This window comes from Alexandromys fortis, unplaced genomic scaffold, assembly GCF_014885135.2.
Source record: "Alexandromys fortis isolate MF-2015 unplaced genomic scaffold, M_Fortis_MF-2015_v1.1 scaffold_3, whole genome shotgun sequence".
In the NCBI taxonomy this organism is placed as follows: Eukaryota; Metazoa; Chordata; class Mammalia; order Rodentia; family Cricetidae; genus Alexandromys; species Alexandromys fortis.
In genome coordinates, this window is record NW_026067909.1 from 19,390,414 (window position 1) to 19,416,612 (window position 26,199).

Sequence of the window (26,199 nt, forward strand, 5' to 3'; positions counted from 1 at the left end):
GCGGTAAGGAAAGGGCGGAGCTTCGGGGGCGGGACGTCGCTTGGTTGGCCGCCTCGGGCTCCGTAAGTCCTCCAAGAGGCCAGGTGAGGCCATCCCGTGATCCTCCGCGCCCGGCCTCTCTGGCCTGCAACGTGTCTAGGGGCGGAGGCAGCGGCCACGGAGTTGGCTGTGTGAGGGTGGGGGTTCTCAGTCTCTTCGCTCGTGCCCATATCTCTAGCGTCGCTCTAGGCTCCCCACCGGCCAGCCCAAGGCCTCAACATGTCGTACAACTACGTCGTAACGGCGCAGAAGCCTACAGCAGTGAACGGCTGTGTGACCGGTGAGGCTGCCCTGGCCGGAGACCCCTGCGAGGGAGGGAACCCAGGCCTAGGGAAGCTGGCGGTCCCAGGGGCGGCAGGAGCAAGGCTTGGGCCCCGGGAATGGAAGGCGCTGGTAGCCGCGGAACGTCCCTCTCAGCTCGCGGCCTTAAAGGAGCTGTTTCACCACGCGCCTTTTGGGCAGTGCAAGCTGCTTTTGAGGGTCCCTTTTGCTCATGGGAGGTCACTTAGCTTTGAGAAACGGCCCAGGCCCGGTGGGACAGAGAGGTGTGCATGCTGATTGAGCCTCGAAACTGGCCTCATGTGGGCAGGGGAAAGGGGGAGATAATAATGGGAGCTTGGGATCAGAATTTTCCGGTGGTTGTGCGGGAGGTGGAGGAATTTGAGTTATTTCTGCACCCCCTCAAAAGGGTGAGCAGCCCTCTCCAGACCCACCCTTTTGCCTGGGGGGGTTGTTTACTCGAGGGCGCTGCTGGAGAACGAGGTTTGGTTTGCCAGCCAGTGTGCAGGCTCTGCCTTGTTTGTGTGCATGGCTCTAGATGGGCAATCACACCCCCAACCAAAGAATATTCATCCTCAACTCATATTTCCCGTTGAATGTTCAGTCCTCAAACTAGTGTGTTTATATAAATGCTAATCATGATTTCATAACAAAAGTTCCTGTTCAGAGAGCTAAGAGCTAAGGGAAGCAAAGGGGTGTATAGACAAACAGAAAGCTCTGAGTTTTTCTTCACTTTATCTTTCTTGCGAAGGTTCTGGGAGCCTTTGGATGGGAACTCAATGAGACACACCTTTTAGCCATCAGCTTCAATTACTGTCTGCTGTTCTAATTTAGAAAGGAAAACCCAACAGAACCATCAGAAGGGTTTTGTGTTTATAACCTGTTGAGACAGGCTGTTGCCCATTATATGGTACATTTTTTTTAAAGCCTAATTAAGGATGTATCTTTGTTGAATGTGAAAGTGAGACATTGAGGTGCTGTGTTTGGTGAGGAGGCAAGGTACTTAGGTAGCCTTATTTAGAGGTACTGGAAAGACCCATCCTCCAGCTTCCAAAGTTAGAGGCTCTCTTCTTTCAGGACACTTTACTTCTGCGGAAGATCTGAACCTGTTGATTGCTAAAAACACAAGATTAGAGATCTATGTGGTCACTGCAGAAGGCCTTCGGCCAGTCAAAGAGGTGGGCATGTATGGGAAGATTGCAGTCATGGAGCTTTACAGGCCCAAGGTAAGTGTTCTTAGTTGGGACAGACAATGAAAGAACCTTTAGTTGTGTGTTTTACATGATTCTTTGGGGTGACGGCTTAAGTAGAGAAGCACTCTTTTGCAAGTTTCCTATAAGGAGAGGTTTAGAAGGAGGAAAAACTCCCAAGTTGGTTTCTTTTTTTTTTCTTTCTTTCTTTCTTTCTTTTTTTTTTTTTTTTGGAGACAGGGTTTCTCTGTAATCCTAGCTGTCCTGGAACTTGATTTTTTAGACCAGGCTGACCTTGAACTCCCAGAGCTCTAACCGCCTCAACCTCCCACCACCCAGCCTTAACCGGTTCTCTTAACAGTTTCGCCTTTACAATTAGAACGGTTGTGAAAACAATGTTTTTGAGGACCAAGGTAGTAAGACTTTGCAGATCCACTGTAGATTTAATTGTTACTACAGATTTTTCTCCAAATACTTTGGTGAGGGAGAAACATTGCATTTTTCTTTCAGAATTTGAACCCAGTAAGATGAATTTAAGGTTAGAATAGATGAGAACCTCTTGCTTACAGAGCGGAGAGATGGAGAACTGTGATAGCAGGGACTAGATGTTTACCAGCTTCAATCTGGCCTTTTGTACATCCCCTTAGGGCATGTGTGAGCTTTTTGTCCTGTTACAGGCAGGCGCACTAAGTGTTTTCTCGGTAGGGACAGTAAGCTTTGGAAAGTCCTTTAAAGGCATAGCATGCTTAAGGAATGTTCAAAGGCTAGGCAGGTTGTTCCTGTTTTTGAAAGACCTTCTTTTGACCCTAAAATGTTGGATTTCAGGGGGAGAACAAAGACCTGCTGTTCATCTTGACCGCTAAGTACAATGCCTGCATCCTGGAGTATAAGCAGAATGGCGAAAGCATTGACATCATTACAAGAGCCCATGGCAATGTCCAGGTGAGGTGGCTTCTTTAAGCTGATCAATTTTTCTGGTAGGGCTGTCAGGTTTCAGTGATGAACAGTGAAATGTCAGGGCAACGCACTATAATGAGAGAAACAAGTAAGCCCACATGGCTTGAATTGCCTAGCTAGTCCAAGGAAAAGTGAATAATTCACCTAGCCACTCATGGGAAAAACAAATGTGTTGGTGTTTGGGCTACCAAACTATGTCAGGTGCTCTCATCTGCCTGGGAAAGCATTGTACCCACCCAGTATCTTCTGCTTTGACTACTGAGCTTCTTCCCTAATTCCAGGGGTTTTTCCCCCCACAGGACCGTATTGGTCGCCCCTCAGAGACTGGCATCATTGGTATCATTGACCCTGAGTGCCGAATGATTGGCCTGCGACTCTACGATGGCCTTTTCAAGGTCATTCCCCTGGACAGAGACAACAAAGAGCTCAAGGCCTTTAACATCCGCCTAGAAGAATTGCACGTCATTGATGTCAAGTTCCTGTATGGTTGTCAAGCACCTACCATTTGCTTTGTCTACCAGGTACAGGACCCGAGGAAAGAGGGAGAAACTGGTTTGGAATGGTGGGAGTGGGATTTTTGCCAAAGGAATGTCTGCTGAATTTGGTAGCAGGGCAGGGAGAAGTGTTGCTTGTTTTCTGAAACATTTGACCAAAACAGTTAATGTGGGTCAGATTTTTTTCCTTTTTTGCTTTTTTGGGTGTAATAGTATTGGGATCAGCAAATGCTGCTGGGTTTATAGCAGGTTTTAATCCGGAGATTATACTCCAGTTGTAGGCCTTGGGGATTTTATAGAGTGACCTAGTTTATCCTTTGAGTCTCTTACCAGCATGCTAGAGGATTATAAAAACTTGGCTGTAGAGAAATGATTCAGAACTTGCCTTTACAAGCCAAGAGAAAATACCTTGGGTAGTGCCTTACTTTAGTCTTTGAAAGAGGTTCACGTGTTGTCTAGCACTCTTTCTGGTGACTTGCTGGCTCTTGACTTCTATTTTAGTCAGTGCCTAAAACTTTAGCAGAGCTGATCCTGGGCAGCTGTTCTCTAGTTCAGATTTGTTAAGTGGGGGTGGGGCACAGACATCCAGACTAACACGCCTACATCTTGGTAAAATCTCAGCCTTTAACAAAGGGCCAGGCTACATGAGGTCAGGTTACTTGCCTATGGTCCCATAAATGACAGAAGAAAATGATGGTCTACTTCCATGGTGGATGGTAGAGTGTATGCACCTGAGAACACTTAAATAGATAGCCCTGCAGAGTAATGGAAATACATGGTATGTGGTGTTTTCTTGTTTTTGGTATCACTATAATGCTATAGTCCTGAGACTGATTAACGTAAGGTTGAGTAAAGCTGAAACTAGTTGAGGTTAATTTTATTTATCTTACTTTTTAACTGTCAGAACTGAGATTAAAAAAAAAAAAACCTTCGAATTTCTTTTTTCAGTTTTTATAAATATCAGGTCATTAAAACAATGGTGTTGATTACATGGGGCTGATTCTGGCCCTGGCTGTTCCCAGGCCAGGGATGCCACTTGTGAAAGCTCTTCATTTCTCTCTGTGTCTCAGAGGCCCAAATCCATCTTCACTTGAACTTTTTGTGACGATGGATGGAAAAGTTTTTATCAACTAAAAGTGACTGATTACGCCAACAGTTGAATATTAGGCACCTTCTGTGAAAGGTGCTTTGCTGAGTACTTCACAGTGGCTGAGGTGTGCTCCTTGCGTTGGAACATGTTAAATTCCTTCCATGGTTTCTTAGACTTTGGTCTGAGCTTGATTGAAGCCATCTTCTGTTGGCTGAATGTCGTTTTCTCCCCTGCTCTTTAGCCTCTTAAAGGTGACTTTGGCAGCCCCAAGACTGATGTGAGTCATGATTCCAAAAAAGGAGGGGAAGAGTCACGATTCAGAAAAAGGAGAGGAAGATGGAGTTGACAGTGGCGGGACTGAAGCATTTTTGACTACCTTTAAGGGAGCAATAAGTTCTGTTGTCTCTGCGGTCACTTCTTCAGAGTACTCTTGAGAGTTGTGTCAAAACAGGGTCTGGGTAGATGGCTCAGTGGTTAAAGAGCTTGCTGTGTGAGCACTTAGACCAGAGTTCTTATCCCCAGCACCCATGGAAGGACTAGTGGGTGTGTAGCCTACCTGTAATTCAAGCCTTAGAAGGCAGAGACAGGGCTCCCCAGGAACAGGCTGGCTGGCAAGGCTAGCTACATAGGCACATTCTAGGTTTGATTGAGAGACCCCGTCTTAATAAGGTGAAAGGGCAATTGAGGATATTTCCCAACATCAGCCTTGTACCTCCAGATTCACGTGCACATGTGTAGGTGCATCCTCACACATAACAAATGGGGAAAAAGGAATTGTCAAAACATTCTTTTTAATCTTAAGATTTAGCTTCAGTGTCTTTCTCTCTTTAGTTATTTGGTAAATTCCTTGAACAAGTGAAGAACTTACAGTGCAGCCCCAGGGTTTACCTCTCAGTTCTGTGTTACAGTGTGGCAAATTCAGTTCCCATTTGAACTTTACTGGTTGCTTGAGTTATTACAAACAGCACATTTTAGACCCTGTAGTCTGCTCAGAAACTAATCACAGGCTCAGCAGGTATTCTGACAGATAAGGACAGGAAGGTTGATGTGACAGGATTATCAAATCTTGGGTGGTGGTGGCTTGTCCCTTACAGGACCCTTACCATCTGGGTTGCCTTAACGACTAACAGTTCCACCCTTTCCACCCAAGGATCCTCAGGGGCGGCATGTGAAAACCTATGAGGTGTCTCTGCGAGAGAAGGAGTTCAACAAGGGCCCTTGGAAACAGGAGAATGTAGAAGCTGAAGCTTCAATGGTGATCGCAGGTTGGTGGATTTGGGGGAAGTTGTATCCCTTGTCTGATCTGGTTTTCTTTCTCATCTCCATCTGCCATTTTAGTGCACAGTGGTGAGCTTGTATGGTTTTACCTCCCGAGTCTCCTTCCCAAATGTTTTTTTTCCATTGTCACTTTTTTCCCCCCTTTTTATTTTCTTTTTTGGTTTTTCAAGATGGGTTTCTCTGTGTACTCTTCTTGGCGGTCCTAGAACTCACTTTGTAGACCAGTCTGGGCCTGAACTCACAGAGATCCTCCTGCCTCTACCTCCCAAATGCTGGGATTAAAGGTGTGTGCCACCACGCCTGGTCCATTTCTTCTGACTTTGAAGATTTTGTTTTATTTCTCCCCCAAAATTATAACTTTGCTTTCGAGGTATAGGCATTGATTGTAAGACATTGAGATGAATTTGCAGAGTGTCATATTGAGTTGTGTCTCAACTGAAGGGACCCAATGGAGCTTATCTAATCTGACTTCTTTCACAGATGAGGAAATAGGCCAGTGGGGCTTGCCCAGGCCTGCACATAAGTGGAAAAGCCTATCACTCTTCCTCTTATACTCTTCCCCCTTATGTTGTCTATTTTACTTTAAAATCCTAAAACAATATTAACTCTTAAAGGTGATATTGATGTAGGAACAAGAGTAGAGACAAGGAAACAAGTAAAAGCCTTTTGTTAGAAAAGGTCAGAAGTATAGGAGAGACACTGGGCAAGGGAGGAGGTGCGAATGGAAGAGCATTGAGACTACGCCCTACCCTTCCGAACTACAAAGCACCAAGAAAAATTTAAAAAAAATGCCAAGTGCCTGTAAATTCAGTAGACTGAGGCTTGGGAATCACATGAACTTAGGAGTTTAACACCAGTGTGGATAGTGTAGTAAGAATTCCTATCTTAAAACAAACAAAATAGAGTTCCAGTATGTAGTTAAGTGGTAGAATATCTGTCTACTTAGCTTGAGGACACCCTGGTGCTTAGCACCACCAAAGTCAGGTAACAACAGACCCCACCAAAGTTAGAGAATGACAAGTCTAGGATGTCTTAAGATGGGACTCTCACAAGCCTACACGTATGGTAATATTTCTTGGGTTTTTGATGTCCTTTTTAAAATGATAATTTGTCTTAATAGCTGAACCAATGCCTTTGCTGCCTCTCTTAAAAGATCCAAACTACTGAGCCTTTTAATGATGCTGATTTTCTTCTGTAGTCCCAGAGCCTTTTGGAGGTGCCATCATCATTGGACAGGAATCAATCACCTACCATAATGGTGATAAATACCTGGCAATTGCTCCTCCTATCATCAAGGTGAGCAAATGTTTTAACTTTTTCTTCCTTGTACCTTTATTTCCCTTGTTCTTGATTGGGGTCCTCCCTTTATCTCCATCTGTCAAGAAGAGATTCATACATATCTATCACATTGGTCGCTGTGTACATAATAAGTTGGTTATTCTTGGGACATGTAGAGTAGCCTGTTTTTGCTTAGCTTTGTTGATAACTAGGAGAAATAACTGCTTACTGTTTTGAAACACTGTAACATTAAGAAGGGAAGGTTTGATGTTTAAAATTTACTCAGCTGTAGAGTGCATACCCAGCATGTAAGAGACTTTGGGCTTAATCCCCCACCACCAAGGAAATTTTTAGCAGATTCTATTGCATGTAGTATTTTTAGGGCTCAATACATTGATAAATTATATAGTCTTTTAGAAATGAGTCATAATGGGGGCTAGAGAAATGGCACAGTGCTTTAAGAGCTCTGGCTCCTCTTTGAGAAGACCCAGGTTTTATTCCCAGCATGCATATGGCAGTTCACAACTGTCTGTAACTCCAGTTCCAGAAGATCTGATGGCTCTTCTGGCTTCCATGTGACACGGCACATATGTGGTGTGCAGACATAATGCATTCTGGCAAAATACCCATATGTGTAAACTTAAAAACTGAAATTATTCGTAAAAATTTTAAGTCTCACTACTTTAAGCCGTGAAAGTTAGACCATAAAAGCTTAGTCTTATTTTCTTTTTGAGTATAGGTAATCTGTGGCAGCTTTTGTAGTGCAGTGAATATATGCATTACATGCTTATTATTGTGTTTCCACATGCATATGTGTGGGTTTTTGTTTTTATTTTCATTTTTTGGAGAGTGGGGGTTGAACCCAGATCCTCACATATTCTAGCTGAAAAACTGTAACACTGAGCTATACCTTAAGTTCTTTTGTTCCAGGTCTCTATTTCTGTTTTCCATAGAATGTATGAGTAAAATTTAAGGTATATTAATTGACCCCTCTAGAAAATTATCTTCATAGTGTAAGGGCTGCCTATTTACTGTCTTACATGTCTTATAATCTGACTGATTTCTTTGGGGATAAAGTGACTTGAACTTGGACAAAGCAGTGGCCTGGTAGGGTTTCAAAGGCATTACTAAAGGCTTCTGGTTTGGGCTGTAATGACTGTTCCTTCCTGTTTGGCAGCAAAGCACTATTGTGTGCCATAATCGGGTGGATCCTAATGGCTCACGATACCTTCTGGGAGATATGGAAGGACGGCTCTTCATGCTGCTTTTAGAAAAGGAGGAGCAGATGGACGGCACTGTCACCCTCAAGGATCTCCGAGTGGAACTCCTCGGAGAGGTAGGACTTGTTCCTACTTGTTCCTGCTCTTGTCTCATTCTTCTAGATGCCTAGTCAGTCCAGATGTGTGGTCATGCACAAGACCTAGTGAGGTGTCATCAGTTCATCTGTGGAAGTTGGGTTTTGTTTTGTTTTTTTGTCAGACAGGGTTTCTCTGTAGCCATGGCTGTCTTGGAACTCTCTCTGTAGACCAAACTGCTTTTGCCTCCTGAGTGTTTGGGTTAAAGGCATGTGCTACCATGCCTGGCTTTTGGGGAGGGGGTAGGTTGGTTTTTGAATGAGTTAAATAAATTAGCTATAGGAGAATTTCACATGCGGCTGGGTGGTCTCTGAAATGTAAAAAGAAAGTGAAATGACTGAATGTAGTGTATTACACCTGATTTTAGCGCTTAGGCTAAGGCAGGATAGTAGGAAGTTCAAGGCTAGCCTGAGCTACATAGCTTAGCACACCCCCCACCACATACACACTCCTGCCCCTGCAAAACAATAAAAACAAAACTTTAAAAAAAAAAAAAAAGCCCAAAGACCTAGGCCCTCAGCATATGTTACAGTTGTGTAAGTTGGTCTTGTGAGATTCGTAACAGTGAGAGCAGGGGCTGTCTCTGACTCTATTTCCTGCTTTTGGGACCCTTTCCTCCTTCCGGCCGGATTGCCTCATCCAGCCTTATTAGAAGAAGAGGTGCCTAGTTTCACTGAAACTTGATGTACCACAGTTGGCTGATATTCATGGGAGGCCCACCTGTATCTGAAGAGAAACAGAAGTGGATGGAAGGGAAGGAGGGTGGGGACACTTGGATGTTAAAACAAAAAAATAAAACAAAAATAAAAAATAACAAAAAACAAAAGTACCAAAAGCACAAGCATAAAAAGAGGAAAGGAAACCAAAGTATAAAAAGACTACAGATTAATGTTGATATGCAGTCTGGGAGGAGCTCCTTAAAGACTTAATGCTTTTTAAAAATTTTGTTTTTATGTTTATTATTATTATTTTGATCTTTTGAGACAGTTTCTCTGTGTAGTCCTGGCTGTCCTAGAACTTGTTCTGTAGACCAGGCTAGCCTCAAACTAATTCAGAGATCTGCTTGCCTCTGCCTCCCAAGTACTGGTATTAAAGGTGTATGCACCACTACCTGGCTTTATTATTTTTAATTATTGACATTTGAATACATATATATCATTGTACCTTGTTTATATTCAGCCTCTCCCTAGCCCTTTTCTGGAAAAGCTTAATACTTACGCAGTGAGTGACTTTGAGAGGTTTCTAATTATTTTATGTAGACTAGAGGTGTTGGCTTTAAAGTTACTGCTTGGAACTAGCACCTACAAAACAAGCTGTGGGTTTTTCTGGGTGGAACAGAAGTGGACAGTCAGAAAATTGAGGGATGTAGAGACACGTGATTAATGTGTCCTAGAGATTCTGAAGAATTGTTTACTAAATTACGGCTTGTGGGGGTGGTCTCTCAGGAGTCACTTGGTTGGGTAGGACAATACTTGTGACCTTAAAGGGTTCTAATTTCTGCTATCTGCTGACTTCCTTCTAGACCTCCATTGCAGAGTGCCTAACATACCTCGATAATGGTGTTGTATTTGTTGGGTCTCGCCTAGGTGACTCCCAGCTTGTAAAGGTGAGAAAACATCATCCTCCTAGTTTATTCACTGTGCTTATTATTTTCTTCTTAAATTCATTTGTTGTCTCTCGGCACTTTCTTGGTTATCCACATCTTTTCTATCTACCGCTTTGCTTGATTAATTTAACTTTTTACCTGTGTCTTAGTGGTTCTTTAGTAAACATGTCTGGCAGAGTAAAGTTCCCTATACATTCAGTGATGAACAAGACTCAGCTTTTACCCTGAAGTGGGTCATGGTCTAATGTGATAGATTATTCCCTTCTTTTATATATAAACTTTGGACATTTTCCCTAGGAAAATGCTTTTAAATATTTTAATTTAATTGATTTGTTTGTTTTTTCTTGAAATAACATTTCTTTAGTAGCCCTGGCTGGTCTGAAGTCACTATGTAGAACAAGCTGGCCTCTAGCTCAGAGATCTGCCTGTCTGCCTCCCAAGTGCTGGGGTTAAAGGCATGCACCACCTGAACATTTTAATTTAATTGCTTATCTGATGCTGTGCACGACTCCAGGTTCAGATTTGTTGCCTGGTAGTGGGGACGGGTTTGTTTGGCAGCAATCCCCTTCTGTAAGTATCTTTTGGAATACAAAAGACAGATCTAGAAGGATCGAGAGTTTCTTTTGAATAATTAGGGATGTTCTGGAACTAACATTGTTCTTTTCCTCTTAGCTCAATGTTGACAGTAATGAACAAGGCTCTTACGTAGTGGCCATGGAAACCTTTACCAATTTAGGACCCATCGTGGATATGTGTGTGGTGGACCTGGAGAGGCAGGGACAGGGTCAGGTAAGGGAGTCATCTGGAAATAGATGCTTGGTTGCTTATTGAGCTGTCCTTGTTTGCTTATCTAGAATGAGGAGTGTACATTGAAAATAATATTAAGGGCCTGTTTGCTAATCTTGATGATGTGAGGATACCTACCATTATTGTGTGTCTATCTTGGTGTGACACTGTCTCTTTATTACCTGTAATTTAATGAGCACCTTGTTAGATACATTCTTGGTTATCCCAGAATTGGGGAAACTTAAGACTGAGAAAGGTGGAGTAATTTACCCAAGGTTATCTTGTAAGTAGTAAGTTATTGTGTCTGACTCTAGCTCTTTGTAGTAAACCAGGTTCCAGGTTCTACGCAAGCTTGCTAGGAGCAGTATGGGAAATTTTTGCTTTTTTGAACTAGGATATCTTGTCTGCTTGGTAAATTTGAGGGGCTCTGAAGATCAACATCTAATGTAGACTCAGATGTGGTTCCACAGTAGGGTCATGGGATTTAGGGCTGGCATGTTCTCTTGAGGGGTTCTTGAGAAACCTTTTCTCTATTTGCAGCTGGTCACTTGCTCTGGGGCTTTCAAGGAAGGTTCCTTGCGGATCATCCGGAACGGAATTGGAATCCATGAGCATGCCAGCATTGACTTACCAGGCATCAAAGGTAGCCTCTGGGTGGACAAAGGATGCAGCTCTTGCTTGAGTGACTTTGGCCTTTGGCTTCATTACATGTTGTGAAGTCATTTTGGTGAGAGCTAAAAGAAAACATCAGATGAGGAGTAAGAAAAGTGATGACAGACCATGCATCGAAATGCATGTTTAAAGTACAAATGAAAGCTTTAATGGTTAAAATTGGGTACCAGTGTAGTTTAATGTGGAAGCAGTCACTAACTGTAGGGAACTGACAGGAAAAGGAAAGGCTGTCTAATGAGACTTTTTAAGTATAAACAAATTTGGCATAGTAATGCACACCTTTAATCCCAGCACAGGCAGGGGGATATCTTGAGTTCTAGGGCAGCCAGGCCTATGTAGAGAAACCCTCTCTCAAAAGGGGTTGGGGTTAGGGTAACCTAAAATCATGACAGAGTGGTACCAAACATCTGCCTCATCAACAAGTGTGAATGAGCTAACCTTATCTGTTATGAAGGAAGTGATCACACTAAATCATACAGCAAAGCCAGTTCAGAGTTGTGCAGGAGGCACAGCTCCAAAAAACTCAGGCTCTAAACAGTTACATGGATTTAGAAAGAAGTGAATATTTAACTACAAAACTGAAGAATCAACTGAAACACTGTAGAAAATTCAGATGTGTTAAGGAAACAGGCTATCAGAGGAACAAACTGAAACAAACAGCTTTCAGGTGAGCACAGTTCATTAGAAGTAGAATTGAGAAAAAAGGCAAATCACAAAAAAAGTAAAAATACCCCAAACTCCAAAATTGCAAAAAACACCCCAAACTCCAGGAATAATACTTTTAAATAAGAATCATATGAAGCGTGTTACAAGGAGAACTTTACTACTAAAGGATTAAAAAGTGGATTGAGCAAAGTTTTGGGGAGATGGCTCAGTGGATAAAGTGCTTTCCTGCATGTGTGGGAACTAGGGTTCAGATTCCTAGGCCCATGTAAAAGGTATGGTGGGCAGAGTCCGGATCCCCAGGGCAAACTAGCTAGTTAGAATAGCTGGAATTGGCTATTTCCATATTCAACAAGAGACTGCTTCAATAAATTAGTTGGAAAGCTATTAAGATACCCAGTCCCAGCTTCAATCCTCCAGAGGTACACATGTGTCCATGTACTCTTAATCGCTGCATACGCACATGCAGCGTGATCTAGGCCAGGCAGTGATGGTGCATAGGCTAGATAGTGGTGGTGCACACCTTTAATCCCAGTACTCGAGAGGCAGAGACAGGTGGATTTCTGTGAGTTCGAGGCCAGCCTGATCTCTAGAGCGAGTTCCAGATCAGCTAGGACTGTTATATAGAGAAATCTTGTCTCAGGAAACATCACAAAAAGAGTTTGATCCCAGCACTTGAGAGGCAGAGGCAGGAGGATCTCTGGTTTCCAGGCCAGCCAGGGCTACACAGAGGGACCCAGTCTTAACTCCCCCCCCCCAAAAAAAATTAAAAGGGAAGGGGCTAATGAAAAAGATATGCCAAGTCTATAAATAAAAATCATAAAAATGTTCGAGTTAAAAGTATATAGAGATACTTTATAGCTTATAGCTTTTTTTTTTTTCTGTTGGCTTAAATTAGTCCACTTAGAAAAAGAATAGTGAGAAAAAACTTTGAAAAGACCGGTGAGAAGAGACTAACACCCCCCCCCCCCCCCCCCCCCGCCACACACACGCACACAAACATGTTTCTAAGCCTCGATTGAAAGTAGAGTTGGTAGTTAGGGTGGATGCAGCTCAGTAGTAGAGCACTTGCTAGCACAAATGAAGCTCCAGTTTTGACCCCTTATACTGTAAAAGGTGGTATACATATATAGTGCACCTGCTGCTTGGAGGCTTTCATGGGATTGTCCAGAGCCAATCTGAGCAACATAGCAGAACCTTTAAAATTAAAATGATTGTGTTGGTGCATGGATAGGCAGAGTCTGTTGGGATTCAGAAGTCTAGAAAGAGACAGTTCCGCATGAAAATATGTTGTCACTGGTGGCATTCCAGTTCAGTATGAGATCTATGAGACATCAGATGAATAGGACCAGGATGATGACAGGCATTTGGGAAAGATAAGTTTGGGCCTATTATATGAAGAACTAGGAAAAGACATTTACGAATTTCTTTATAATTTTAGAGAGGGGAAGATCTTTTTTTTGTTGTTTTTTTTTTTGTTGTTGTTGCAATTTTGGAGATTGAATCTCTACGACTGGGCAAACATTCTACTCCTTGGTTGTATACCTAGTTTTGAAAGATCCTGTTTCAGAAAAATAGGTTGGAGAGTGAGGAAGGCACCCAGTATGAACCTCCAGCCTCCATGTACTTGCATCCCTGCAAATGCACACACATTCAACAAATACAGAAGCAAAATACTGACAAATTCAGCTCTATTAAATGTTAAAACTTGTCCAGAAGCAAAACAAAAACATCACTTGCTAGGTCAGAAATGACAGTCTAGATAAAATAGTTAAAATAGTAAAACTTAATCTTAGAAGTCTTACCTCCCTAACTTAAATGATTTCTAGAAAAAATAACACCAAATTTTTGTTCCCCAAATTGGCAAAAGATGGCTAATAGGTTTCAACTACAGTAAAAGTAAAATACAAACCAAAAGTAAATGAGCTAAGTATGACATAAGTATGTAGAATGTGAAGTCAGCCTGGGCTCCACAGTAAGACGTTGTCCATGGCTTGTCCAGGCTCTTCTGAAAAGAAACAGCCACAATCCTCTTTATCAGAAGTCTAAAACACATTGTTAGCTGGGCTGTAGGAAGTAAACATGCTTATGCACTCCTTATAGAGAGACTGTCATCACCAAGCCAGGTTTTGTGATGCTCCCACAGCTTCTCTATAACCTTCATATGCATAAAGTGGGAGATGTGAACTTACTCCTTTTTGATACATCTGACCAGTTATGTATTCTGGTACAGGAAATGAAACAGGCTTGATAGAGCTATAGCATGTATTGTTAAACTAAAAGGCAAGGTGTAGGACATTGTGATAGATAATCAGTTTCACATTTGTATTTGTTTGCAATACAAATCTTCCCTAGTAAAAGCATTAGTATAAACAGTAACTCCTACTGAGTACTAATTTGGGGGATAGGTCAGAAGAGGTGTAAGGTGAGACTTGGCATATACTTTAAAAACTGTTGGGATCTTAACTAGGGCTTCACATTCTAGGTAAGTGGTCTGTCATTGAGCTGCATTCCACAGCAAAACATAAAATAGTTTTAAAAATATGACTTATTCAGAGTCTAAATACCAGGAAGGAACAAAATGGATTTCAACTCAGAACTCTTGTGACTCAAGAATTTCTGTCCCCCTCATTGCACAGGATGCCCCCCTCTTGGGTATTGGTCCATGGTGTACTATGTTTTTATTCCTTGTTCCAGGTTTATGGCCACTGCGATCTGACCCCAGTCGGGAGACTGATGACACTTTGGTACTCTCTTTTGTGGGCCAGACAAGGTAAGGACAGATCTGGTGCTGCTTTACTTACGGGATGAAGGTGCACAGTTGGGAAGCTTGTCCCAGGCTAACCTGAGCTTCCCATTCTGCTCTGCAGAGTTCTCATGCTAAATGGAGAGGAAGTGGAAGAAACAGAACTGATGGGCTTTGTGGATGATCAGCAAACTTTCTTTTGTGGCAATGTGGCTCATCAGCAACTTATCCAGGTTAGAGGGGACAAATGACTGTGACTTTGATCTGACTTAGAATGCAGGATAGCTACTACTAGATTTTAGATTAATCTGTTTTTATGGCATTAGAAATAATATAGAAGTTCTGGGGGAGAGGGGAAGCTGAAAATATTTGATTTCTTAATGTAGAAGTAGCTTATAACTTTGGAGTAGATCCTTTTAGCTTTGTTTTCCTCTCACCAGCGCATGGGTATCAGTGATATCAATGATAAATATAATTTTGTTTGTTTTTAGCACTGTGAGACACTGTTTTCTACCTTAATTTCAACACTGATAAAAAATATTTGTTTCTTTGAACCAAGTTTTCTCTACATAGTCCTAGCAGTCCTGGAACTCACTCTGTAGATCAGGCTGGCCTTGAATGCACAGAGATCCACCTGCCTCTGCCTCCTGAGTGCTGGGATTAAAGGCATGTTTCACTATGCCCAGCCCTACCTAAGAATATTTGAAAAAAAGTGGGGGGAGGGGATAGCAAATACAACGAATGACAAAAAAAAATTTAGTTGTTAGCCACATGTATTAATTGTGCAAAGCACTTGCTCTATGCTGGTCCTTGCTTGGCATCATTCTTCACAATGGGACAAATGACTATCAGTCTCTGTTTTCCATGAGAATTTGGTTTCTAAACTCATCCATCTTTTCAAGTTTGGGGTGACCTGCTAACTTTCCAGTTTTTGTATTTTCTTTCTCTTTGCCATCCTCAGGGGTCTTCCCAGTGATAGGCAGGGTATTTGAATGCCTGAGTATTAAACAGCTGTTCATCTTTACCTACTGGTTTTCTTTTAGGCAGCTGGCAGAAGTAGATTGCTAAAAATCCAGAAGGCAAGATCTGTAGGTTTGTGGGCCAGGTGTGGGAGGAGACCAGATATGAGTGCTTACTTTTGTCAGTATTATCTGAATATTGTGCGAAGACACATTGGCTCACCTATCATTAGAAAACTTTCATTTCTAGTTTGATGGCTAAGATGAATTTAAAGTCATAGTGTCATCCTGCTTTTTTTTTTTTTTTTTTTAAGAAAAAGAATATCTGTGGCTTTGGAGCCTGTCCTGGAACTAGCTCTTGTAGACCAGGCTGGTCTTGAACTCACAGAGATCCGCCTGCCTCTGCCTCCCGAGTGCTGGGATTAAAGGTGTGCGCCACCACCGCCCGGCCCTGCTTTTTGTTGGAGTTGTAAAATAAATATATGCTTCATATTAGGGAGTAGTGTTTAGCTCAGTGGTAGAGTGTGTGCTTAGTATTCATGAGACTCAGGCACCAAAACAAGTTATGGTATAGCTTTGCATCTGTTGCTAAGGAACATTAAATAATTTTGATGACTTGTGCCCAGAAGAGACCGTGGATATATTAGGGATCTGATTTTAAGTAAAACTGTGAGCCTGGTGGTCCCTGGGTCTGAGCTTATTGATACCTTTCTGGCTGTTGGAGTTGTCACTGCCCCAGCAAGCTTCAGTTATAAAAGATTCACATACACTCCCACACACAGAGTGTATAAACATTAAGTAGCTTCAGGTCCTTCAGAAAAAGTGATGTCTATTGTAGTTAAACTATTGAGAGACTTTGAGGGAAAGTACACAGATTTGGCACTCCATGTTCATGAGTCATATCCATGAATTCCACCAACAGTGGATTTAACAGAAAACAATTGTGAATTATGTCTGTACCAAACACACATGAAACACACACACACAAATTGCAGTGTAAAGGGATGATGGTATCATTATTCACTAAGCAGTGTTTATCCAGCATTTGTATTGTTTTAGGTCTTAGAAAGTAATTTAGAGGTCTCGATACATAAGCATAGTTAGTGGTAGAACAGTTAATGCCCTGACTTTAATCCTCAGCCCCAGAACAAAAGATGATTTATAGGATATGGAAAGATAAACTTAGGTTATGTACAAGTACTATACCATTATATGAGAAATTTGGGCATCTGCAGATTTTGGTATGCTTGAGGGTTCTGGAACCAGTGGCTTGACTGTATGGCAGAAGAACTGTAGTTTATCAGTGTTCTAACTAGGGGACAGCACTGACTCCTTTTTACAAATGCTTAGAATATCTGTTAACTTTCTCTAGATCACTTCAGCATCTGTGAGGTTGGTCTCTCAAGAGCCCAAAGCTTTAGTCAGTGAGTGGAAAGAGCCTCAGGGCAAGAACATCAGTGTGGCCTCATGCAACAGCAGCCAGGTGGTTGTTGCTGTGGGAAGGGCGCTGTACTACCTTCAGATCCATCCTCAGGAGCTCCGGCAAATCAGGTGCATGTGTGTCTTTATGTCTGCTATGTCTGCTTAGTATTCTCTCCTCTGTGGAGCTTCTTTGGTCCCTGGATTCCTTTCTCTGCCATATTCATTTCTCTTGGTTTAGCCACACAGAGATGGAACATGAAGTGGCTTGCTTGGATATCACCCCATTAGGGGACAGCAATGGGCTGTCCCCACTTTGTGCCATTGGCCTCTGGACAGACATTTCAGCCCGTATCTTGAAGCTCCCATCCTTTGAACTACTGCACAAGGAGATGCTAGGAGGAGGTATGTGCTATTGGTATCTTGGGTTAGGATCCCTGCTAAGATACGGAACAAGAATTCAAAGTCCCTCTTTCCTACAGAGATCATTCCTCGGTCTATCCTGATGACCACCTTTGAGAGTAGTCACTACCTCCTCTGTGCCTTGGGAGATGGGGCTCTTTTCTACTTTGGGCTCAACATTGAGACAGGTAAGAAAAAGCACTTGAGTGACGCCTCTTTCAGAAATAGGGAATGGAACAGTGTTCTTACCTTGCAATGTGACTTTGAGCCTTAACCAGGCTCAGTATCCTGTTTCCTTCCCTTCTCATGCTTACTTTCTGCAGGCTTGCTGAGTGACCGTAAAAAGGTGACTTTGGGCACCCAGCCCACAGTGTTGAGGACATTCCGTTCTCTTTCTACCACCAACGTCTTTGCCTGCTCTGATCGGCCCACTGTCATCTATAGCAGCAACCACAAGTTGGTCTTCTCCAATGTCAACCTCAAAGAGGTGAACTATATGTGTCCCCTCAACTCAGATGGCTATCCTGACAGGTGAGCCTGTTTTCTTAAGCAGAAATCACTGACTGAGGGCATTGTCTTATTCTCCCACCCTCCTTGACCTCTCCACTGCAGCTTATGTTTCCTTAGTGTCAAAGTCAGTAAATGACTGTGATGGGAAATATGGGATGGGGATTTTTATTAGAAACATCTGCAAGCTTTGGCAAAGTAAGTATGAGTGGGTAATGGGTAGTATAATCCTAAAAAAAAAACAGCATAGGGATTTTTTGAGACCTCAGATTCTGAGGTGTTAGGCTTTATAATCTCTATAGTCCAAGAATTTTTCAGGTGATTTACATTATTAAGTTTCAGACAGGGTCTTTTTTAGGGGAGAACATGGGAAATGACAAGGTTTCACTCTGTAACCCTGGCTGGCAGGGAACTCAGAGATCCACCTGCCTCTGCCATCTAAATGCTAGGATTAAAGGTGTATGCCACCACACACCTGACATTTTAATTTAGAACCATTCTAATTTAAGATTAGATTTAGTGATCATTATGTACTTCCCTAGTTCCACTCAGCAGCCATGGGGAAAGGTGCTTAATAGAAATGAATGGCTAAAAGTACTGAGGATTGGGCCAGCCAGTGAGTCCTTGGTATGTGAGATTCACTTTGCTACCTAGAACCCTTGATTCACAACCTTGGCTGAACCTTAGCCAAAGCTGTTAGGTCCACTCAGACCAGTTATGGAAGACTTACCTCATTGGTAAACCTGGCATCGGATTAGCTCTTCCCAGGTGAAGTGGTATGAGTTGGGGTTAAGCTGGTGTAGTTCTGTCTTGGGAAAGTCTTTCCTTGTGAAGTCAGTCTAAACTGCAAGCCTTCTTTCCAGTCTGGCACTGGCCAATAACAGCACCCTCACCATTGGCACCATCGATGAGATCCAGAAACTCCACATTCGCACAGTTCCCCTCTACGAATCTCCCAGGTGAGTGTAGACCAGGGGAGATGCAGAGGGAGCAGGTAGATAGTGTCTCAGACTTTTGAGTGGCACTGTTGCCCCATACTTGTTTTGCAGGAAGATTTGCTATCAGGAAGTGTCTCAGTGCTTTGGGGTCCTTTCCAGCCGCATTGAAGTCCAAGACACTAGTGGAGGCACAACTGCTTTGAGGCCCAGTGCCAGCACCCAGGTGAGGACAGTGGGCAAAGAAGGATGGCAGTAGGAATGGGCAACCTTTCTGCAAAGCCAAGGAAATAATCTGGCTATACAGGATGTATGGAGTCTGTCCCACCTACCCACCTTTGCCATTATAGCCTCAAAGACAGTGTGCTTAGCTGGATTGCAATAAAACTACGTAGAGAGATGGTCCTGTAACTCAGTGGTAGAATATTTGACTACATGTACAGATACTGGCTTCAATGCCCAACACTACATACACAGAAAGAACTCTCATCCCAAACTTGGCAGCTTTTACTTGGTAACCTTACAAACTGAGCAGTTCCTTCTTTTATCAGTTTGAATGCTCTGTGCAATGTGTGTGGTTTAGGAAGAGTGGTATAACAGACAATAGTATGGTAATGTAAACCCAGTAGAATTGGTTTTGAAATTTATTGCTAGTCGTTTGACCTTAGTTGGGCAAAACTAACCCTTAAGGGTTTTTTTTTTTGTTGTTGTTTTTTTGTTTTTTTGGTCTGTGAAACAAGGCTTATAATAAAGTAACGTTAACATAATTCCATGGAGATAGGGGTGGATCACTTTCTCCCAAATGTTCTCCCTGCTTACTTTATGCATCTGATAGGATTACCTCTCTTAATCCAGAGCACAAAGATCTTCTCTCCATTTATATGAGAGTTTGTGTGAACATAGGTGTGTGTATCGTGTATATGCCTGGTGCCTGAGGAAGCTGGAGGGATATGTCATATCCCCTGGGACTTAAGTAGTAGAGCCACTATGTGGGTGCTAGGTTCTCTGTAAGAGCAACAAGTACTCCTAACTGCTGAGTCATCTCATCAGCCTCTTCACCATTTTTATTTGAAGTGACTTTTCCTGTTGACGGTGGAGTCCATCGCTTTGTAGGTTGCTTGAGTTCATCTTTTTTGTTTTGCATGATTGACTTGCAACATTGCTATTGAATTGTCTTCCATGATCCTTCGATTTTGGGCCAACATGTCATTTGCATGTGTGATCTGGCTCTTTACCTTCAGGTCCCCAGCTTACTCTGAAACACTCTGTTCATCAGGCTCTGCTGCTTTGCCGGCATCAGCCTTCTAGTTCACGCTCCGCCTTGTGCACCTCCAGCCCCTGTTCTGCTTTAAGAGGGATGGCATGCCTTTTCTCTGTCGGCAGGCCCTGTCCAGCAGCGTCAGCTCCAGCAAGCTATTCTCTAGCAGTACTGCTCCTCACGAGACCTCGTTCGGAGAAGAGGTGGAGGTGCACAACCTCCTCATCATTGACCAGCATACTTTTGAAGGTGCAGATGAGCTTTTCTGTCCTTTTCACCTACATTCTCTCTGTAAATTAGCCTATGCTGGGCTCTAGAATGTTTCTGGATCCTGACAGGGTGGTAGACTCTCCTGAGGGATAAGCAAGATTGGGGGTGGGGCAGAGAAGATATCACTGACACCTGTCAGTTGTTCCAAATCTGAAGCATTGGGCAATCTGTGGGAATGGACAGTCTGGAGAGGCAGGGGCAGCACGTGACAAGTGTTCTTATACTACCACAGCCTCACAGAAGCATGTGATTGTGAGGGCGAATGGAGGTAAGTCATTAAACAGGCACCTCTCTCCTCTCCTAGTGCTTCATGCCCATCAGTTTCTACAAAACGAGTATGCCCTCAGCCTGGTCTCCTGCAAGTTGGGCAAAGACCCCAACACATACTTCATTGTGGGCACAGCCATGGTATATCCTGAAGAGGCAGAGCCTAAGCAAGGTCGTATTGTGGTGTTCCAGTATTCAGATGGTAAGTGGTGGGCAGTGTCCTGATTATGAGGGATATGAAATTCTGGGAAAGCAGGTAGCTTCTTAAGATCTCAGAGCCTAAACAGAATGTCTTGGAGTGGGAAGCAGATCTTGGTACCCACTGGAGTCACTTCCATTGTCTAGGGACTTGTGCTTCAAGCTGTACTTCATGTACTTCATGCTGACTCTATTGGTTTTTCAGTTGAGAGAGGTTACAGGCAAATCTAAGCCAGATAGGCAACCAGGGGATGCTCTCGACTTGGTGAAACATGAGCTTATAAAAGAGACTAAAGAGTATCTCTCCTGTTCCCCAGGAAAACTACAGACTGTGGCTGAAAAGGAAGTGAAAGGGGCTGTGTACTCTATGGTGGAGTTTAATGGGAAGCTGCTTGCCAGCATCAACAGCACGGTGAGGTTCATAGCATGTGGCCTTGTGCTTCAGGTTGCACATTTTGTCTCTCCCTTAATTCTGTTAGGAGTTGCATGTGTGTTTTAGAGATAACAGAAGAGTGGGAATAGAGAATGGATTCTGAGCTTTAACTACTAAGTATATAATTAGGAAAGATATGTACCTTGGTGGTAATAGTGAATGGACCTTTTCTGAGAACAGTAAAGTCACCAAGGATTATAGCCCTGTTGTAGGGATTAGGTAAGAGATGACTGTTTCCAAGTATGACTATTTCCAAGGTGAACTTGAGCATGGGGCGCACATCTGAAAGCTGCTGGGGGGACAGCATGGAAGATGGCCTTTCTTCATTGCTAATGAATGAAGAAAGAGGGCCAGATTTCAATTAGAGTGAAGGGAATGTGGTTAGTGACCTTGCTTATGAGGTTTACTAGTCATTGCATTTCTTTCCTTAAGAGTGCAAACCTGGGAGGGTAGGACTCTTTCGGGGGTGGGGGGGACAAAATACTTAAGTGATCATGGCTTAATACATTCAGTCAAGGAGTTTATAGATGTGTAGAAGCTGTGGTGAGATTATCTGTGCCCTGAAGGATCTACCAGGGAGGCCTGTCAGCTCAGATAAGCTAAGCTGGTGGAGCCCTGGGCCATGCCGAATACTGGTTATGAAGCACCTTCGTTCTTTTGGGAAAGAGGTTGAAATTAAAGAAGGATTGCAGTGGAGAGATAGTTTTTTTGTTGTTGTTTTAAACCGCCTTGGGGCAGCTGGAAGTGGCCATAGAATCTAGTTCTTCAGAGTCCTCTATCACAAACAAGTGTTTCTTGTTGGCTTTTCCCATTGTTTGTTCTGCTTATTGGGTTCTTACAAAAATTTCAGGAATAAATAAGTTTCAAAAGGGTTCAGATAGGTAATATCCTTCTGATTAGGAGATTGTGTAGGTGGATTTTTTTAAAGGGATATTTCTGGGGGCTGGAGAGATGGCTCAGCGGTTAAGAGCATTGCCTGCTCTTCCAAAGGTCCTGAGTTCAATTCCCAGCAACCACATGGTGGCTCACAGCCATCTGTAATGAGGTCTGGTGCCCTCTTCTGGTCTGCAGGCATACACACAGACAGAATATTGTATACATAATAAATAAATAAATATTTTTAAAAAAAGGGATATTTCTATAAGCTTAGTTACCAGTTTTAACCAAAAAAAAGGGTATTTACAGTGTTAAATTTACACAATTATCTCCTTTACTTAGACTCCTTTTATGTTAAAAAGAAATCCTGTTCATAATTTTTTACACTCAGTTTTCCTATTTCAGCAGTATATGTACTGAAATAACTGTTCACTCATAAACCACATAGACTGTTTTCCAACCTACCCTACTCTGTAGGGAGTGGATGATTGAGTCGGGGCTGGGCTCCCAGGCTTATACCTTGTGCTTTCCCAGGTGCGGCTCTATGAGTGGACCACAGAAAAGGAGCTCCGCACTGAGTGTAATCACTACAACAACATCATGGCCCTCTACCTGAAGACTAAGGGTGACTTCATCCTGGTGGGCGACCTCATGCGCTCAGTGCTGCTACTTGCCTACAAGCCCATGGAAGGAAACTTTGAAGAGGTAGTGCAGGACTTGAGCTCAGAATTCTTGCGTACGATGACTCCTTGCCAGTATTGAGTGGCAAAGCATGGCCAAGTCCAGTGATGAAGGTCCTCCCTCAACCACATTCAGTATCCTTCCCCCACCTTGCTTATCCTGAAATTATAACCAAGGGCCTGTGTTGGCCAGCTTTAGGGTGGGAGGAGGAGGGGAGGGGGGATAGGACTGAGAGGTAGTCTCTAAGGTGGTTGTAATTAAGCACAGGGCTGGACCTTCTGCAGGTAGGCTTTGGCTTCTGACCAAAAGCTTGATGAATCTCAGAACTGGGTTCCATGCACACTGGAGACTATACTTCCTGTTCTTGTTTATTTTCAGATTGCCCGAGATTTTAATCCCAACTGGATGAGTGCTGTGGAAATCTTGGATGATGACAATTTCCTGGGAGCTGAAAATGCCTTTAACTTGTTTGTGTGCCAGAAGGACAGGTGTGTGGCCTTTGCAGGAACATGGTTAGGACTGGGCCTCTGGATTTGTTGGGCTGAGCAAGTTGGGTGCTATATGGGGCTTAAGTGTGACCCTTGATAGTTAGAATTTCCTTTTCTAAGACTTAGAGGCTTTGTAGACTGCCCTCCAAATGGTTTTCCCAGGATAGTTTTCCCCAGGATATTCAGTACATAGTATCTGGTCAAACATGGTCCTGTGTTGAGGCCTCCTTAGGGAAATGGGTTCAGAAAGTGACATCTCATGTCTTTCAGTGCTGCCACCACTGATGAGGAGCGGCAGCACCTACAGGAGGTTGGTCTCTTCCACCTGGGCGAGTTTGTCAATGTGTTCTGCCATGGCTCCCTAGTTATGCAGAATCTGGGCGAGACTTCTACCCCTACACAGGGCTCGGTGCTCTTTGGCACAGTCAACGGCATGATAGGTAAGGTCATTCCTGTAGGGCACACTCAGCTGCAGCAAGCTGTCCCTGGTTTGTCTAGGCTCTGAAGTGCTCTATACCTCACTGCCCCTTCTTTCTTCAGGGCTGGTGACCTCACTGTCAGAGAGCTGGTATAACCTCCTGTTGGACATGCAGAACCGACTCAATAAGGTCATCAAAAGTGTGGGCAAGATCGAACACTCCTTATATCCTTCCTGCCCAGAGAATTGTCTGCTGGGAAGCACATTCCAGCACATGCAGAGAGCTGAGTTTATCATAGCTGTTTCCGGAAATGTTTACTAGGTTTTTTGCACAGAACAGGGTTGTTTTTGTTTTTAATGTTATGTATGCATAGGGAGGTTTCTACCATGGTTTTTGGGACATTGTCTCTTACTGAACTCTGGAGCTCACTGTGTAGGATAGACTGGTTAGGCAGTGAGCCCCAGTGACCCTCCTGTCTTTGCTTCCCCAGTGCTGGGATTATAAGCATGTTCCCCATGTGCAGCTTTTTACTAGGTGTCAAATTGAGGTCCTCATGTTTGTGCAGCAAGCACCTTACTGACTAAACTGTCTCCTCAGCCTGTCTTTGTAGTTTTTGTGTATAAAAATTTTCAGGCACACACAATAGTAAAGGGGGTGGTGATCTAGTGAATCCCCATAGTGAATCACACTAAGCTGTGATGGTTCATCTTGGAATATACAGTTATGTTGAGTTTCGCTACAAGGTCTACCTTAAAGAGAGCTCAGATCACCGTAGGAGCACATCTTTTGAGGGCTCAGAAGAACAGGGGAGAGTAAAGAAACTGAAACTCCAGAAACTAAAGGATCAGCCATCTAGGGACACCAGAAACCTTCCTATGCAGGAGCATTTTAGGTCCTCCCAGGCAAGGCATGGAAAAGCTTCTGCCTATGTGGCTGACTCAGGGAGGGTACTGTCTCGGTGTTTTGCTCACATTCAGATAGCCTGTTCTCTCCCTAAGTATTAGTTTATTCAAGGATCTTGAGGTTAGACTAGGTTGGGTAATATGGACATCAAATTCACGTGCAACACTTTTTGAGACCACCCATATTTATCTGGGCTTTACCATAACTTTTTTAAGGTAACCCTAAATGGATTTAGCAATAATTTTTACATTTTTTCCATTCCAAAACTCTCCAAAAGCAATATAGTTTTAGTAGAAACAGATTGTTTCCTATTCCACTTCTGACTCCCTCTTGCTCAGAAGTGGCAATGTGTGAAAGCAGCTACATTCTTTAACTCACCTGTCCACCTGGAGATCCTTTCACACTGAGCGGAAGACAGAACCAGCTACAGGCTTCATCGATGGTGACCTGATTGAGAGTTTCCTAGATATCAGCCGCCCCAAGATGCAGGAGGTTGTGGCAAACCTTCAGGTGAGCTGTGCTGTGTTCATGCTAGGCCTTGTAAACAGGTGTCACTTCTGGATACTTGATTACTCCAGGTTTTTCTCCTAGAATTCACGGGGCCCTTTGTGGCCCTCCATAATGCTTACCTAAAGAGGAATCAAAGGGAAAGGTGGTATAGTTGAGGCTTATGAGCTCTTCCTGAGTTAGCCCCACCACTTTAGCAAGAGGCCTGGGCTCTCTAGCAAGACCAGAAGGTAGACGGTGGAGTTAGATTCCTGGGGGAACTAAGCTTCACCAGTTGTGGAGTTCAGGAGGGCTCACTAAGGAGGGTGCTCCTGGGAGGGAATATTGAGTAGTGGAGGACTCAGCCAGCTTGACTGACCAGATCCCTAAGGACTAGGGCCAGGTTTTTGGTGAAACCTTTTTTCTTGCTGCAGCAGTGATGGCCAGTGGGCATCTCTCAGGCTACTGAGATGAGCGTGCTGTCTTGTCTACATGGTCCTTCTTCCTGTCTCGTTTCAGTATGATGATGGCAGTGGTATGAAGCGAGAAGCAACTGCAGATGACCTCATCAAAGTCGTGGAGGAGCTAACTCGGATCCATTAGCCAAGGATAGATGGGCTCTTTTCCTGACCCTCCCTAAAGGCACTGCCCTCCTTCCTTCCCTCCCTTTCCCACTTTTGTTTTCTTGGCATGGGAGACTTCCCTGAGCTGCCTACCCCTAGAGCCACAGCTGATCTGTGTGGAAACAGGGCTTTTTATAACTAAAACCAGTTCACTAGAGACCTAGGAACGGGCTGAAAGTGGAATATTTTCTCCCTGGATTTTTATAAGCCATCACCTTGGACCACTAGTCCTTGAATGGTATTGCCAGTTGGCTCCTTCTAGGGAGGACTTTTGCCGCTCTTTGGCCAAGAAGCAGCTCTGTACACGTATGTGTGTGATACCCACACTCATGCTTCGTCCTCTACTGTCTTAACGTAGGTTGTGGGTGTGGGGAGGTTGAGGTAGGGGGAAGAGGGTCAAGAGGGTTTCATTGTGTTGAAGTGAGAGCTTTCTTTTGCTTTCTTCTCTTGCCTCTGAGAACATCAGCCTGAAGGCCTGTCAGGCCATGGGCTGCCTGAGTGGAGACCTGGGATGGTGGATAATTCCCAAGCCACAGCCCTTTTGTCTCGGGGAACTCCCTTCTTCACAGAGAAGGAGGTAGGGGGCTGTGAATTGGTTGGTAGTTTCTGGATTTTACCAAATAAAGTAGACTCTAAAAAAGA

General features: G+C 43.5%; 1 protein-coding gene across 2 annotated transcripts; it reads left to right on the forward strand.

Annotated features, from left to right (window-relative positions):
* The first annotated feature begins 115 nt into the window (after positions 1–115).
* Positions 116–26,199, forward strand: Ddb1 (damage specific DNA binding protein 1). Of its 2 annotated transcripts, none has more exons than XM_050136457.1 (27): positions 116–319; positions 1,396–1,544; positions 2,334–2,450; positions 2,747–2,986; positions 5,200–5,314; positions 6,526–6,623; positions 7,783–7,941; positions 9,483–9,566; positions 10,239–10,355; positions 10,893–10,995; positions 14,385–14,460; positions 14,558–14,666; positions 16,765–16,943; positions 17,053–17,216; positions 17,294–17,401; positions 17,537–17,744; positions 18,584–18,679; positions 18,770–18,881; positions 20,039–20,162; positions 20,488–20,652; positions 20,966–21,060; positions 22,492–22,662; positions 23,017–23,126; positions 23,397–23,566; positions 23,667–23,769; positions 24,835–24,958; positions 25,454–26,199. In XM_050136457.1, the coding sequence occupies exons 1-27, from the start codon at positions 259–261 to the stop codon at positions 25,535–25,537; spliced, it is 3,441 nt and encodes a 1,146-aa protein (XP_049992414.1). In that variant the 5' UTR covers positions 116–258; the 3' UTR covers positions 25,538–26,199. The 2 variants fall into 2 exon arrangements, with proteins under 2 accessions (XP_049992414.1, XP_049992416.1); XM_050136459.1 differs by having other exon boundaries at positions 117–319; positions 2,765–2,986.